At 42.9% G+C, this 17,686-nt stretch overlaps 1 protein-coding gene across 8 annotated transcripts in view; it reads left to right on the top strand.

The window, feature by feature from the left end:
• Positions 1–17,686, top strand: part of ctbp2a (C-terminal binding protein 2a) — a 136,949-nt gene that overhangs the window by 101,549 nt on the left and 17,714 nt on the right. Inside the window, exon 3 of one of the 8 annotated variants that reach the window (XM_042324212.1) lies at positions 2,605–2,669. The exons of 6 other annotated variants lie outside the window; for them this stretch is intronic. In XM_042324212.1, coding sequence (XP_042180146.1) covers positions 2,639–2,669 — 31 coding nt within the window. In that variant the 5' untranslated portion in view covers positions 2,605–2,638. Of the gene's footprint in view, positions 1–2,604; positions 2,670–11,005; positions 11,763–17,686 lie in introns of those variants that run through there. One more of the 8 variants, XM_024427606.2, reaches the window with a different exon arrangement.

Consider the following 17,686-nt stretch of genomic DNA (forward strand, 5'->3'; position numbering starts at 1 on the left):
TACTTTAAAAAACAACAATTTTCTACATTGTAGAACAGTAGTGAAGACACCGAAACTATGAAATAACACACATGGAATCATGTCGTAACCAAAAAAGTGTTAAACAAATCTAAATATATTTGAGACTTTTCAAAGTAGCCACCCTTTGCCTGACAGCTTTGCACACTCTTGACATTCTCTCAACCAGCTTCACCTGGAATGCTTTTCCAACAGTCTTGAAGGAGTTACCACATATGCTGAGCACTTGTTGGCTGCTTTTCCTTCACTCTGCAGTCCAACTCATCCCAAACCATCTCAATTGGGTTGAGGTCAGGTGATTGTGGAGGCCAGGTCATCTGATGCAGCACTCCATCACCCTCCTTCTTGGTCACATAGTCCTTACACAGCCTGGAGGTGTGTTGGGTCATTGTCCTGTTGAAAAACAAATTATAGTCCCACTAAGCGCAAACCAGATGGGATGGCATATTGCTGCAGAAGGCTGTGGTAGCCATGCTGGTTAAATGTGCCTTGAATTATAAATAAATCAATGACAGTGTCCTCAGCAAAGCACCCCCACAGCATCACACCTCCTCCTCCGTGCTTCACGGTGAGAACCACACATGCAGAGATAATCCATGCAACTACTCTGCATCTCACAAAGACACGGCAGTTGGAGCCAAAAATCTCAAATTTGGACACATGTTACGGTTTTCCGTCGAAAGAGAGTCGGACCAAAATGCAGCGTGGTTAATAATATACATCTTTAATAAAGATGAAACACAAACAATACAAAAACAACAAACGGAATGTGCAAACCTATACAGCCTATCTGGTGAACAACAAACACAGAGACAGGAACAATCACCCACGAAACACTCAAAGAATATGGCTGCCTAAATATGGTTCCCAATCAGAGACAACGATAATCACCTGCCTCTGATTGAGAACTGCCTCAGGCAACCATAGACTTTTCTAGACAACCCTACTAAGCCACAATCTCAATACCCACTAAAACCCCAATACAAATACACACCACAAAATAAACCCATGTCACACCCTGGTCTGACCAAATGAATAAAGAAAACACAAAATACTAAGACCAGGGCGTGACAACACATCAGACCAAAGGACAGATTTCCACTGGTCTAATGTCCATTGCTCATGTTTCTTGGCCTAAGCAAGTCTCTTTTTGTTGTTGGTGTCCTTTAGTAGTGGTTTCTTTGCAGCAATTTGACCATAAAGGCCTGATTTCACACGGTCTTCTCTGAACAGTTGATGTTGAGATGTGTCTGTTACTTGAACTTTGAAGAATTAATTTGAGCTGCAATTTCTGAGGCTGGTAACTCGAATGAAATTGTCCTCTGCAGCAGAGGTAACTCTGGGTCATCCTTTCCTGTGGCAGTCCCCATTAGAGCCAGTTTCATCATGGCGCTTGATGGTGTTTGCGACTGCACTTGAAGAAATGTTCAAAGGTCTTGAAATGTTCCGCATTTACTGACCTTCATGTCTTAAAGTAATGATGGACTGTCATTTCTCTTTGCTTGGTCTTTTACCAAATAGGGCTATAATCTGTATACTCCCTACCTTGTCACAACACAACTGATTGGCATTAAGAAGGAAAGGAATTACACATATTTAATTTTAACAAGGCACACCTGTTAATTGAAATGCATTCCAGGTGACTACCTCATGAAGCTGGTTGAGAGAATGCTAAGAGTGTGCAAAGCTGTCATCAAGGAAAAGGGTGGCTACTTTGAATAATCTCATATAAAATATATTTTGAATTGTTTAACACTTTTTTGGTTACTCCATGATTTTGCATGTGTTATTTCTTAGTTGTGTAAAGTACTTAAGTAGTACTTAAGTAGAACTTTAAAGTATTTTTACTTAAGTCATTTTTGGGGGGTATCTGTACTTTACTACTTATATATTTTCACAACTTTTACTTCACTACATACTTAAAGAAAATAATGTACTTTTCACTCCTTACATTTTCCCTTACACCCAAAAGTACTCGTTACATTTTGAGTCCTTAGCAGGACAGAAAATGGTCCAATTCACACACTCATCAACAGAACCTCCCTGATGATCCCTACTGCCTCTGATCTGGCGAACACAAACACAAATGCATCGTTTGTAAATTATGTCTGACTGTTGGAGTGTGCCCTTGGCTATCCGTAAATAAAATTTAAAAAATTAAATTGTGTCGTCTGGTTTGCTTAATATACTTTTAGATTTATACTCCAGTAGTAATTTACTGGGTGACTTTTACTTGAGTCATTTGCTAAAGGTATCTTTACTTTTACTCAAGTATGACAATTGGGTACTTTTTCCACCACTGCATAGTTTTGATGTCTTCACTATTATTTTACAATGTAGAAAATAGTAAAAAATAAAGAAAAAACCTGGAATGTGTAAACTTTTGTCCAAACTGTTGACTGGTACAGTATATAAATACGGTGTCTAAAAACCTGTTTTCACTTTGTCGTTATGGGCTATTGTGTGTAGATTGATGAGAATGTTTTATTTGATCATTTATAGAGTAAGGCTGTAATGTAACAAAATGTGGACAAAGGCAAGGGGTTTGAATACTGTATATGGCTGAGTGGCACCTCTTCTTCTTAGGTGCTACTGGGAGTGCTTGCACTCAGATGCATGGATGCCAGCCACACAGCGTGATGCCAGTCCAGGTCAGTATGCGTGTGAGACACGAGCCGCTCTTCCCTAGCGTGATGGGCATTATGATCTGTGGTTCTCTAGATGGTAGGTTATATTTTAAATGGGTTCAGTTTTTACATCAACACGCAATTGTTCTAGGATTAAAGATGCACTCTCAAACTTTATCATTTCAACCAGTAGTTTTGAGTGGTGCCTCACAATCCAAAAGTGGTCCCAGTTTGTGTACTACATCATCCGTTTCATTTGTTAAGTCGTTTTATGTTATTATTTTTTGCAATTTGTATGATATTAAACGCATCCAATTCATACTATATGTTACCCATTTGTTGTGCTTAAAATCCTTGAGTGCATCTTTAAGAGGCATTGATTCAGTGTGCATTAGGCTAGATACTGTATACTACAGTTTTCTGCCCTATGTGCCAGCTGGCGGGACTGGGATGAGACGAGATTTATACTACAGTGGACCAGCTCTGCAGCCTGCATAGTGATGGGGGAGGGGCTTTGTGATGACGTAGTAAGACAGCAGCTAGGGGTGGGGTTGACATGGATGTGAGATGAGGCTGTCAGCAGCACCCGCCCCTTGTCTGAGGGTGAAGGTCAGGGTGTAATCTTGGTTGCAGGTCAAAGGTGATGACCTTTTATCATGCCTTTCAGTGAGTCCTCTCGAGAGGTTGTGTAGTGGGCAGGGTTCGCACAATGTGCTTGAGGTGCTTAAAGTGCTTGAATTTGGCACTCTGCAATTCAAGTACTGGAATACATTGGAAATCAGACATTTTCTCAAGTTGGTACTTGAAAGAGCAGAAGATGATCAAATATGTTAACATGAACATTTTTTTAAACATTTATTGGTCTTGCAAATTAATTTCCAGGCAGACTACCGAGTTTTATTTCCTGAAGTGTTTTGCGTTCTGGTTGCCAGGCGAAGCGCGTTCATTCCACCCACACTGCCACTCAGCCAGGCAGGTACAGAACCGAATGATTAGGCGCCGCCAAATGTCACGTTGATAGCTAAAATGCCGGGCAAATGTAGATTCATTCCTGCCTGGCAGGATATCAATGTCTATGAATGGGTTTTGCCAGACCCAACCAGGGATGTAGTGGAGGGTAAACGTTTTCACACCTTTTTATTTGTGAAATAGCATTTACTAGCCTTTTAATTAGATAATTATTGTTAACCCACTTATTGCGTTGATCAACGCTCAGAAGGCTTCTTGATCAGATTTCTAATCACGCTTACCTCTGCTAACGAGTGGAATCATGAATGATTTATGTATGCTCGTTATGCTCGCCTACTCCCCCGTAATTTGCCTTGTTAGCAGCACATTCATTCAACGCTTTGCTCAACGGGAAACTCCCCCCACGACATAGGCCGAGAGGAGAAACAAGCTCCCTTGGTCTAGACCTACCGTGTTAAGTAGCAGAGATACGCCGCTAACAGTGGGAATGTTTTTAACTTCGCTCGACTCCTGGAGTTTCAACAGACATCCCCCAAACAAAAAACCTGACTCTCTGAGAATGAGTGTACAACTGGTAAATAGTCGCTGATATTTCAATCAGATCTCCAGCTAGCTAGGTAGCTCAAGGGCTCTGGCTATTAGCCAGGTAGCTATCTATATCTAGCTAGCTAGAAGGATGAAGTTAGAAGCTAACGTTGAACGGAGCCAAACCTCAGCAGGAGCAGTTGACCGAAATGAAGCTAGCTATAATCAAAAGATTGGCTACTGTAAGTTCTCATAACAAAATCAATTTTCTTTATACTGAGTAGTGAGACAGAGAGTGGTAAGTCAGGCTGCAATGAAGGAGGCAAAGAAGATACACAGAGAGAGGAAGCATTGAAGCAAGCAGGGAGAGAGGTTAATAGTACAGTGGTTCCCAAACTTGGGGTTGGGGACCCATGTAGGGTCCCCTAAGATTTAAGTAGAGTTCCCTGAGAGAATATTTCATCTTATCATACACATGAATAAATAACTTGTTTCTCTTCAAATGGGTATAGAATACAATATTTTAGAGTCAATTATCAGGGCCTTTTACAGTGTCAGAATTCACTTGCATGTCATTATGTGTTGGGACAGCCTGTGGTACCTAAAATGTTGTGAAATATAAAGAGAATTTAGAGTTGTAAAGAAAAAGCTGTATCTCAGATTGGCCAATAAAAATAAAATATTAAGATGGGCAAAAGAACAGACACTGGACAGAGGAACTCTGCCTAGAAGGCCAGCATCCCGGAGTCGCCTCTTCACTTGTGACATTGAGACTGGTGTTTTGTGAGTACTATTTAATGAAGCTGCCAGTTGAGGACTTGTGAGGGTTTCTGTTTCTCAAACTAGACACTCTAATGTACATGTCCTCTTGCTCAGTTGTGCACCGGGGCCTCCCACTCCTCTTTCTATTCTGGTTAGGGCAAGTTTGCGCTGTTCTGTGAAGGGAGTAGTACACAGCGTGGTACGAGACCTTCAGTTTCTTGGCAATTTCTCGCATGGAATAGCCTTCATTTCTCAGAACAAGAATAGACTGACGAGTTTCAGAAAAAATATATTTGTTTCTGGCCATTTTGAGCCTGCAATTGAACCCTCAAATGCTGATGCTCCAGATACTCAACTAGCCCAACGAAGGCAAGTTTAATTGCTTCTTTAATCAACACAACCATTTTCAGCTGTGCTAACATAATTGCAAAAGGGTTTTCTAATGATCAATTAGCTTTTTAAAATGATAAACTTAGATTAGCTAACATAACGTGCCATTGGAACACAGGACTGATGGTTGATGATAATGGGCCTCTGTACTCCTATGTAGATATTCCATAAACAATCTGTCGTTTCCAGCTACAATATTATTTTACAACATTAACAATGTCTACACTGTATTTCTGATCAAATTGATGATATTTAAAAAAATGTCCATTAAAATTTCTTTCAAAAACAAGGACATTTCTAATTGACCCAACATTTGAACGGTAGTGTATATATAAATATAGTATATAATAATATATAATATCAGAATATTCCATAGCAATTTATAATAACTTTTCATATGAATGATACACTATGATTTGCTAGATGAGAAAGAGTGAGGACGGCTGAGGACTGACAGTGTGAGAGAGTTGGAGTACGAAAAAATGAAAATCAAAGGGGAATGAAATGAAAGAAAAGAAATGAGAAATTTGAAACCCTATCCAACCCCTCCACTCCTCCTCCCTCTTTCACACTCTCTCTTCTCCTTCTCTTATACTCTTTATCTCTCTGCCAAGCAGGAAGTCACATTGAATAATTCATCCAGAGAAAATGAAAACTTCATGGCTATTAAATTACAGAGCAGAAGTGGCTGCACTAACCTTGTTTTCCCCAGATGAGAATATATGGGAATATAGAGGCTTTGCATGGTTGAAATGCTTTACTACACTGTCTGAATGTGTTTTACCAGAGGGAGGCCATCTTGGAAAAGGAACCTCATTTTCTGTGTGACTGTAGAGTAGTAGCTGTAAAGGAATAGCCCTTCAGGGTTATGATTCTTGCTCTCCACCTCCACACGTGTCCCTTATTCTCTGTCCCTATTCTAGCTTGTCTTTTATGTTGCTTTTATACCTTGAGGTATCTACCTGACAAAAGGAGTTATGTGATCTAATGATAATGTGTCTGGATCTAATGGCTTTGTACATTTAAAAAAATATATATTTGCGATGAAGTCTTATCCAACTTCTAGACCTTATGGGAGGGATTTCGCGGAAATGACTTCAAACTAGGATTTAATTCCACACACACCAGCAGCACATGAATGTGTTCGCTCATTAAGGCTCTAGCGCTGAGTCAGTGACTATCATCAGGTTTCCGGCAAGACAACATCAGGACTGATAAGCAAGCTTCGCTACACCTCCTTTATCTTGTCCAGCTGTGTGTGTGTGTGTGTGTGTGTGTGTGTGTGTGTGTGTGTGTGTGTGTGTGTGTGTGTGTGTGTCTTCCTGTAACTCCTGTAACTCCATCCCTGGTGTTGTGAGCTGACATCTCCCCAAACAGCTTTCTGCCTTCAGCTGGAACAGAGCCCAGCTGTGTCTGTGTGCGCAGGCTTGTGCGTGTACTTGCATGCGCGTGTGTGCATGACTTATCACTCACTGTGTGTGTGTCTTTGTGCGTTTCTCTGTAGACAGTGTTTAGGTGGAGGGTATAGGGGAGCTTTTCTCTCTCTTTTTCTCTCTCCCTCTCTCTACCACTGTGTTACCAGGCCAGATGGCTCATGACACACAGAGAGGAAAGCAATGGAGAGAGCAGAATGAGAAAAGAGGAGCACCAGAGCTGAGACACCCTCCCCCAAGATACATCTGGAGTCCACCTGCTGCTGTGCCATCCTCCTCTGTCTCTCTCTCTCTCAATATAAATATATATATATCCCCCACAAAGCTGAGTTAACCTCAATTAGCGACAATATGCAGAACGTGTGTTCTACTGGGCTGACCCATTGGATGTACATTGAGCATACCAAACATTAGGGACACCTTTCTAACATTGAGTTGCACCCCCTTTTGCCCTTAGAACAGCCTCTACAAGGTGTTGACAGCGTTCTACAGCGATGCTGGCCCATGTTGACTAATGATTCCCACAATCGTGTCAGGTTGGCTGGATGACCTTTGGGTGGTGGACCATTCTTGATACACGCAGGAAACTGTTGAGCTTGAAAAACCCAGCAGCATTGCTGTTCTTGACACAATCCGGTGCGCCTGGCACCTACTACCATACCCCGTTCAAAAGCACTTACATTTTGTGGTTTTCTCATTAACCCTCTGAATGGCACACATGCACCATCCATGTCTCAATTTGTTTCAAGGCTTAAAAATCCTTATTTAACCGGTATCCTCCCCATTCACTGACTGAAGTGGATTTAACAAGTGACATCAATAAAGGATCACAGCTTTCACCTGGATTCACCTCGTCAGTATATGTTATGGAAAGAGCAGGTGTTCTTAATATTTTGTATACTCTATTTGGGTTTGGTTAATGAAGTCATTGAAACAAGCTTTGTCATTGATATGTTAGGCATAGATGCCATTTCTAACATGTGTCAATTAATAGTGTTCCATTCTTGCACACTGAGGTGTTTGTTTGTTCCTAGACGGTTGGGTTGTGGTTGTAGAATAACCTCTAATTGAAGGCGGACTAATTAACCTGTATTTCTAAATCCTTTTAAGTCCTGTTGTAGGGCATTTTGTCGGTGAGCTCCAGCCCTGCCTTAAATTGACTCCTTCAGAGTACTAGCTCTAGAAGTAAACAATCTGTAAGTCCTGTGTTGGGGTTTAGAACACCACTGAGCCAAACTAAACTTTTAAAGAGTACAAGTGTGTTTAATACCTAGATTACATTGTGCCTCAATTTAATCATGGTATGAAATTATTGTATTTGAAAAGAATCATTTCTTACCTTGATAACATTGAGAAACGATCACCTATCTATTTTTTTTTATTCGTGGGAATACTTGGGACAGATTTCCTACATTAAACACATTTTTAGCTTAATTCCTGGTGATAAAAAAAAAATGATGTTTTTGACCAAAACTAAAATCCCCCTCACCCGGTTTCGGCCTGTTGCCGACCCCCTGCTCTACAGTTTCTGTATTCTGGCAGGGGAAGCTCAGCTCTATACACTCCCTCTGTGTTTCTGACCTGGTTTTGTCTGACTGAGTTTGACTGAGAATGAATTAACCCTTCACTGCTGTCACTGCCACCAAGACCACTGGAAGAGTGGGTTCAGAAAAGAGTTTAACAGTGTGTGTGTGTGTGAGCACATGTTTCTATGTAGGTGTGCATGTCCTATGGTTGTCTACGTTAATGTATTGTCATTACAAATTGGTGACACAAGCCACCAAACCATGTGAGGTTGTGAACATTAAGGGACAACATGCAGGTGATTGTAGGAGAGGTTACTTTCCTGGGAACATGCCAGTGATTTTTCCAGATTTCCAGTTTTTTGTCAACGTAATCGTTTAGGAATCCTTAACTGCAGTCTCATTCTTCTGTGTTTTTTGTGTATGTGTGTGCATACATTTGTTTATTTGTGTTTATTTGTCGTGTGTCTGTTTTACTTAATGTTGGCAGGTAATGATGTTGATATTTTACTGTAATCTTTTGTTGATCTGTTAGACAGATGGAAATACACCATATGTGTACTTCACTGATTTGGGTTTGAATAGGGATGGGGAGTAACTGATTACATGTATTCTGTTACATGTAAGGTATTACAAAAAAAAGGTAACTGTAATCTGTTACCAGCAAAAATATTGTAATCAGATTACAGATACTTTTGCAAAACTGATTACTTCGAGGATTACTTTTAAATTCAGGAAGGATGTTTGCGGAAAAAAAATCCTTGACACTTCTGTTATCTCAATGACATTTCAAATCAGCATTGAAAAAAGGCACAAATGTAAGTTTGTTCCACCTGAGCGAGTCTGACAACAAGTCAGAGACCACTATGATGACACACCAAATAGGTTTGATGGATCGCAGGAAAAGAGCAGGAATAGGCTTTTGTAGGCTACAGTCCAAGCTATGTCTTTCAATGGTGCGACTGCTGTCGGCCTCCAAAGATGATCTAACTTGAATAAACGCTTGGAGGTAAGGATGACAGCAGTGGTGTGGTCTACGGTGATACTGACATCACATATTATTGATATCTACATAGCGCATTGATGTGAATCACACTGCTGCTCTCTCATTTAGCGATTTGCGCCTTATAGATTGTGGTTGTTGTGGATGGCTGTTCACAAATCTACATGTGTATTTTAACCCAATAATGGTTGAATTCAAGAAGTTTAAGCTGCCTATCAATCATTGTTTTTGAAACCAGTGAACAGCCAGTGAAAAATGTGCTCTTGTAACAGCTGCATATTGCTCAATCTAATTCATACTGATAAAAAAATTTAAGCCATAGGCCTAATGGACACATGCTCAAACTCGCCCACTTTTAATAGACTTAAAGGGACAATCTGTAGTTGCTACATCAATTGGACTTATATATATATATATATATATGTATATATGTATATGTGTGTATATATATATATATATAAAATGTATATTTCATTCTTGAATAATATAACTTAAGTGCCTTATGAGCTTAGTTCAACTGTCACACTCCATGAGAACCCAAAATATGTTCTTGTTTTTCTCCAATGTTTGTAAACATTGTAAATGTAAACACATAGTGTATAGCCTCATAACATGTATAAAACAATAATTTTGATATCATGGATGGTCAGTCCTTGCATCTATAGCTCTATCTATTAATCTGAGAGTGGTTACATTTCTCCAGGCCCATCGCTCAGCTTTTTACCAAAACAGAGGCGGGGCGACCATTTTGTTATTGTTTCATCTGTGGATTTGCCCTTTAAACAGCTGCAAATTATCAATATAAAGTGTCACCAACAAAAAGGTAAACAATAGGCCTATAGCAAACGCAGCATATGGCATTCATTTTTCACATGTAAATAGCTCTTTTCAGTCGTGCTCAAAGCATGCCATTCCACGAGCGCAGCATTTATTTTTCAACTCGAATCAATGAGCCCAATCAGTCCTCCATGACAACAAAATAAACAACAGAGTAGGGCTGGTTATTAAGTCCTTAGTTTTGGGGTCATGTTCAAGTATAACAATTTGTCTAATCTATACTTCCATATTTACCGGTCCTATTCTTGAAGATCAAAGGGCATAACATTTATTGGAATGACTGGAATTCTGATAGACTTTTGGTTTTTAATGTAAAGATATAATTTAATCGTATTATTATAGGTAGTAGAAAGCGATGGGTTAGAAGAACCCTATATAACCCATAAAGTCAAATGTAACATCCATATATGGCCAGCTATGTCAACTTTAACATTGATTTGTCCTGCAATAGATGTCGTTCAATGGGTAACATACGTTTTTGTCGTCTTCTAATGCCTGCCACCCCCTTTAACTAGGCAAGCCAGTTAAGAACACATTCTTATTTTACAATGACGACCTAACCTGGACGACGCTGGGCCAATTGTGCGTCGCCCTTTGGGACTCCTGATCACGGCCGGTTGTGATACAGCCCCGGATCGAACCTGATGCCTCTAGCACTGAGATGCAGTGCCTCAGACTGCTGCCTGACTCGGGAGGATTACAACTGTAGCAGATTACATTTAGAAAGTAACCTACCCAACTCTGGTTTTGAAAATAAATGGGATGTTTTGTGAAGAAAGGAGGAAGGGGGAAGCAGGAGGGAAATAACAGAGTGTGAAAAGGAGGGAGAGGGAAAGTGGGGGAAAAAAGGGGCTGGCATTCTTAAAATGCTGTGAAGGCCAGATCACAAATAATAAAACTGAGAGTGAGGGGAAAGGGGGAAGGGGAAAAAATAAGGGAAGGAAAATGTGTTGAGTGCGAGCAGAGCGAACGGAAGAGTGAGTTGTCCACGCCAGGAGCGCCGCACCACACCACACCACTCATTTTGACTGGAACTCATTTATGGATTTTTTTATTTTATTTTCATTTTTCTCTTTTTTTTTCTCCTACGTAGCTGGGGCTCTCTGGTTTGCTCACTTGTTTTCCCTGTCTTTTCTTCCTTTCTTTCTTCCTCGCTCTCGGCCTCACACAAAGGCTGGTGGAGAAAGCCTGCGATCTAAATAGCCAGAACGGAGTGTGCAGTAGGGAGGGAGGGATAGAGAGGAAGACAAAGACGGAGAGAGGAGATATTTGCGATCGACGAGAGGAGAAGAGAGAAGATTTGCTGGCGGATGCTGACTGGAAAAGAGCTGTTTATGCCCCGGAGGTAAAAGAAGTGACGCTTCTTCTCAGTCCGAGACTATTCATAATCCACCCTGCCCTGACCCTGTTACCCCCCACACAGCTCTCAAGTATGGAACAGCTGAGGGTAAGGTGAAGGGTGCTTTTGGACAACGAGTGGCAGATAGAGACTGAGCAAGAAGAAAGGAGAGAGGGAAGAGGAGGGAGGGGGAGAAAGAGAGGAGGAGGCAGCAGAGGGGATACCCTCAGGACACACTCGGAGAATCCCCCCTGCCCACTTTTCTTTTTTTTCTTTCGTTCTGCCATTGTCATGTGCCTCCCTTAATCTGAAGAATGTGGAGACCGCATTTCCCAGGCAAGGAGCATGTTTCCTGTTGGTTGTTCTGTGTGTGTGTGCGCGCGTGCGTATGTGTAAGTGTACCTGTGTGGGGTGTCATGTATGGAAGCATGTGTGTAGGGGGGGTCTGTACGGCTCGAGGCAATTGAACCTCAGCCTTTCTGCAATGACGTGTGTCATGAAAGAATGTGTGTGCATCTGTCTCTCTTCTTGGCTTGAAACCAGTGAACCCTGTAAATCAAAAGGGAAGGAAAGCGAGTGAGTGAGCAGAGAAGAACGAGGGGGGTTGTAATTGAGTGTTGGGAGTGTTGGGGGTGGTCATTGAAGAATGGTCATGTGTGTTTCCAGGAGTATGAGTGAGTGATGTCTGCGTTTGTCTGTGTGTGTGTGGTGTGCATGCATGTTCTTATACAGTGTTTAGCTACATTGTAAACCGTATGTAGTTATTACCACATTAAGTCCCAGAGAGTCTGTCTACATGGCAGGCAGTTGTGTGTGTGTGTGTGTGTGTGTGTGTGTGTGTGTGTGTGTTTTCCTCCCTGTGGTGTATGTATGGTCCATGTGTGGTAGTTTCCTGTGTAAAGAATGTGGTTGAATGGGAGCTGAAGTGTGCTGTCCACTAGTCGCCTGCTTTTGTCTCTGGCCCCCCAACTGTGCTCTAGAGAGTGAGCCTCTCTGGGGAAGCACAAAGGCTGCCATTTAGGAAGACGGACGTTCTTTCTCATCTTCCTCCCTCTCTCTATCATGGGTCTCATTATCTCTCATTCGCTCTCCCCCTCTCCAGCTCCTCCACTCTCTTGTTTCCTTGTATCTCTTCTCCCTTTCTTTCTCTGTCCCCATTTCTGCCCTTTCTTTTGGCAGGGGAGGGGTTGGTTGGTGGGGCTGGTGACAAGGCAGGGGAGGGGTTGGTGACAGGGCAGGGGAGGGGTTGGATGGTGGGGCTGGTGACAGGGCAGGGGAGGGGTTGGTTGGTGGGGCTGGTGACAGAGCAGGGGAGGGGTTGTTTGGTGACAGGGCAGGTGAAGGGTTAGTTGGTGGGGCTGGTGACAGGGCAGGGGAGGGGTTGGTTGGTGGGGTTGGTGACAGGGCAGGGGTTGGTTGGTGGGGTTGGTGACAGGGCAGGGAGGGGGTTGGTTGGTGGGGCTGGTGACAGGCCAGGGGAGGGGTTGGTTGGTGACAGGGCAGGGGGGTTGGTTGGTGACAGGGCAGGGGAGGGGTTGGTTGGTGGGGTTGGTGACAGGGCAGGGGAGGGGTTGGTTGGTGACAGGGCAGGGGAGGGGTTGGTTGGTGGGGTTGGTGACAGGGCAGGGGGTTGGTTGGTGACAGGGCAGGGGAGGGGTTGGTTGGTGGGGTTGGTGACAGGGCAGGGGAGGGGTTGGTTGGTGGGGTTGGTGACAGGGCAGGGGAGGGGTTGGTTGGTGACAGGGCAGGGGAGGGGTTGGTTGGTGGGGTTGGTGACAGGGCAGGGGAGGGGTTGGTTGGTGACAGGGCAGGGGAGGGGTTGGTTGGTGGGGTTGGTGACAGGGCAGGGGCAGCAGGGTGGTGATGAGAGTGGGGAAGGATGGCACGCAGAGGGAGGACAAGCAGGGGCTTTGTATGTCTACAGGGGGATATGGTGGGGGGGCGATATGGTCCGATGGGGTCTGGAAGGGGAAAACCTGCCAACAAAAGAAGATGATATGTTCTTTACCCTCTTGCTCTTTCTCTCTTTCTCTTGCTCACATACACGCATATACACACACAGTATGCACCTTAACTCATGTTATGGCCCCGTGCTGATTCATCCTGTACAATAGTGAGTCCTGACCTTTTCCTTATTCATTCTATATAGGGGGTTAGAGGAGGTGTACCGGGAAACGATGTTTTGTGTGTGTCCATGTGTATTGTGCGTGTGTTTTTATTTTTTATTTTATGCATGTGGATTGAGAGCTGGCCCTCTGAGGCAGTGCAATGTTCCAGTGCTCTGGCAGAGCTCCAGTAGAAATGAGAGAGAACTCCAGAGAGAGAAACGCTGCCGTCTCACTACCCATCCATGTACTGTCTCTGCACCAGGACTTAAACCATGCTGCTTTTGGCTATTGACCAGCCAAAGAGACACATTACACTTATTCATTCTCCTGGCATATATTGATACACAAAGACATAACACATTCACATACCTCTCTTTGTTATTTTCTTAGTTGGAGTCAGAACCTCTTTCTCTCGGTGTACCAGTTTTGGAGGCCTGTTAGTTTGAGTGAAGATGTCAGTCTCACCACTGGTTGCCATATTGAGTCAGGAGAGTGAGACCCCCACTCTGAGCCAACCTGTAACCATGGCCTCAGCTAGGGAGTTGCTAGGTAACAAGAACCAGCTGTTGGTCCTAAGCCATTGAGCCGTCTTGGCTCTTCATCTACAGTAGGAAAGAGAGCAGTTTCTATAAAACCCCATTCTGAGCTCGGCGACCGCACCGCGGCAGAGCCCTGACATCACCATGCCATGGAAAATCCTCCTCACTTCCTTTTGTTTTCTCAGTTTTTTATTGTTCAACGGGCTGATGACTTGAGGCCAGGGTAGAAATATTGACTCCTTCACACACATATTTGAGTCATTGTGGCTGTGTTTGTTCATCTTTCACACACTCACATCCAAGAAAGAGAAGGAGAGAAGGGCAGAATGTGTGTGGACGGATGATGAAAGCCATTACGAGCTATTCCCGTAATTAGGGATGGGGGGTTGATATTTTTATTTTTTTTACTATTCGAATAGAATCATACATTGTTGGCGGATATCAGGGTATTCGAAATACATGTATTTTATTGTATATGTTTGTTTATGTATACTTACGTTTTTAACCTGAGCACTGCTGTTCAAGGGAGAGAGGCTGGCGCTCTATTGGTGCAGCTGCCGAGGTGCCGGTGTGTGTGGTCAGATTAGTGGAAGCAGACGGAAGGAGAGAGAGGCAACTCGGCCACAGATAAGACTAGCTAACGTGTAGGACCCACAATGTTATTTATCCATCTCATATAACTGCCTGTCTTGACTAGAGTAGCCAGTTAGCTATAGCTAGCTAGGCTGATTGAGGCCACATGTTGTGATTTCTCCCCAATTATTCAGATAAAATAACAACCTACCTGTTGGTTGGTCATTGTAGCCTACTTTTTCTCATTTTGCTAACTTTAATTTCATAATTTAATTCCCATCTTGCATGGCATTAGTAAACAAATTTTCCACTAGCTAGACATTGAGCCTCTTTGCCGATTTGATTGGCTAACATAAACAACAAGCTACACAGGTGAAGGCTACCGGTCGGCTACCAGTCTTTTTATGGGGGCACGTCATAACTAAATTGAAAAGTTTTTTGTGTTATAAAATGCATAATTTGGGGCCTCTCGAGTGGCGCTGTGGCCTAAGAGAGTTGCTGGGCGCAGTGTACGCTGAAGCGGTCTCCAGGTTACGGTGTTTACTCCGACACGTTGGTGTGACTCATTGGTGCGGCTGGCTTCCGGGTTAGTGGGCATTGTGTCAAGAGGCAGTGAGGCTTGGTTGGATTGTGTTTTGGAGGACGCATGGCTCTCGCCCTTCGCCTCTCCCGAGTCCGTTCAGGAGTTGCAGGGATGAGACAAGATTGTAACTACCAATTGGATACCGTGAAATTGGGTAAAAGTAAACAAAAAATATATGTATTATTTGAAATGTCATGGTATATTCAAGTATGCAACAAAGTCACATGGATATTTTAATACAATTTAGAAAAGGCCTTTTCAGTGTTATCTTTTTTTTTCTTACAAAAAGGAATACCCACACAAGTATTCGAATACTAAAGTCCGTTGGGATATTTGAATAACCCTGCACATTTCTCCCCATAATCTGTTGCGGAAAACCTGATCGGAAGATCAGCAACACTCCCTTATTTAGTCAAACTATCTCACTGTTTTATTAGCAAGTATGCTGAACTGTTTGTTTCCAGATAGGACATTGTTGCTGGAGCTATGCAGCATGTAAACAACAACGTAGCGGGTATGTGAGACAGTCTTTGGTGTCTCAAGGTGGTTCATTTCTACCTCAAAGCTGGGTCTTGTGTCAGGAAACTCGTACAAACAGCTGACAGTCTTTTAAAGTGACGGGGAAATGAGGCACACAGGATTGTCACATCATATCACTAATTATTTTATTTGAAGGGTGCTTTGAAAAAGGGTACAAAGTGAGTTAGCTTACAAATGACTGCATACAATAGGATGGCAGCTACTAATGAAATACAACTCAAGTTCCAAGAGAAACTGATGAGAAAATTAAAATGAGGGATTGTTTCTCAATTGTTCTGCTCTCATTTGGATACGATTCTCCTCTAAATCTGTGATTCTCACCCTCTGGCAGCGGAGAATAAGAGTTGTCTGATCAGGCATCCAAATGGGAACTAGACACCCCATCGTATTCTCTGAGGGAAAAGCACATTTCTATTCATGTTTTTTTCTATTTCTGTTGTCAGAATCCAGAAAGGTTTTTAGTGGCAGAAAATCTGGGCTTTATCTGTGGTTGGATGCTCATGTCTCTCTGCGCTCTGACAGCTTCGTTCATACTGGCCTGGTGTCAATCTCAAGGTCATCCCGGGAGCAGTAGCACAGCAACACTGCATGGTGGTGACACACTCCCTTGTGAGTCTCAGAGCAACGTCATCTATTGGTTGTGTTAGTGTTCTGTGATAATAATGCAGAGGAAATCCTCGTAAAATTGTCTACATTTGTTTCCACTTAAGCAAATAGACCATTACGTAGCTCAGGGTGTAGTAATTGATTATCTATTAACTATGAGGTGTATCATTGTATCAAATTGGTGGCTTCAAAAGCTAGAGTGGCATCTTATTTCACTAAAACAAAGGGCTCATTTTTTTTTTATCCCCCCTCAAAATGAGCCTAATATTTTGTCTAGTGTGGAGTCTCTCCACCCTGTTTTGACTAGTGTTTACCCCTGCAATGGTTTCCTATGACACAGGTGTTGGGTGGGGCTCAGGCTAGCCTGCCAAACTCCCACGGTGCTAAACAGACCAGTGCCTTTAGTACAGAGGAGGGTGAGACACATTGCCAAGTTGGATTAGACGCCTGTAAGTGCTGATCTAGGACCAGCTGTGGTGGTGGGTTTGATTGGACACACAACTGTAACTTTGTGTCTGGTTCCCGGAACACACAGGTTCCTGGCGGAGGAAAAATATTGGGACCTAGGAACTTCATAGTTTCACTTCACAACTAGGAACTTCATAGTTTTCCCTGGGTAGTTTTCATTTCAGTGATCCTCAAGGGAGAGAGTCCGACCCTATTAGCTGTCTGTTCCTGTTAGCAAATTGGTTGAGAATCACTGCTTGGGTAGCTAAGTATTGGTGTCTCTGGCAATGTTACTTATCACATGAGTGTGGTTCACAGAACCACGTGGGTTGCACAAGCACTGGTCCTGGACCAGCTGTGGTGATGAGATCTCAGAGGACACATCAGTTCTGTAATGATGTGGGATCCCATGGGGAACAGAGCTCGTCAACAAGAGCCGCTGGACTGGATGGATCCACTCCAACTGTGTGTGTGTGCCTGTGAGCAGTGTGCACATACAGTGCCTTCGGAAAGTATTCAGATCCCTGGACTTTTTCCACATTTTGATAAGTTGCAGCCTTATCGTACAATCGATACAATAGTTTTTTTACTCATCAATCTACACACAATACCCCATAACGACAGGGCAAAAACTGAATTTTTAGGATCTTTTGCTAATTTAAATATTTTTCAAAATAACTGAAATATTATATTTACATAAGTATTCAGACCCTTTATTTAGTACTTTGTTGAAGCACCTTGGGGCAGCGACTACAGCCCTGAGTCCTCGTGGGTGTGACACTACAAGCGTGGCACACCTGTATTTAGTTATTCTCTGCAAATCCTCTCAAACTCTGTGAGGTTGGATGGGGAGCGTTGCTGCAC

This window comes from Oncorhynchus tshawytscha, linkage group LG01, assembly GCF_018296145.1.
Source record: "Oncorhynchus tshawytscha isolate Ot180627B linkage group LG01, Otsh_v2.0, whole genome shotgun sequence".
Classification (NCBI taxonomy): Eukaryota; Metazoa; Chordata; class Actinopteri; order Salmoniformes; family Salmonidae; genus Oncorhynchus; species Oncorhynchus tshawytscha.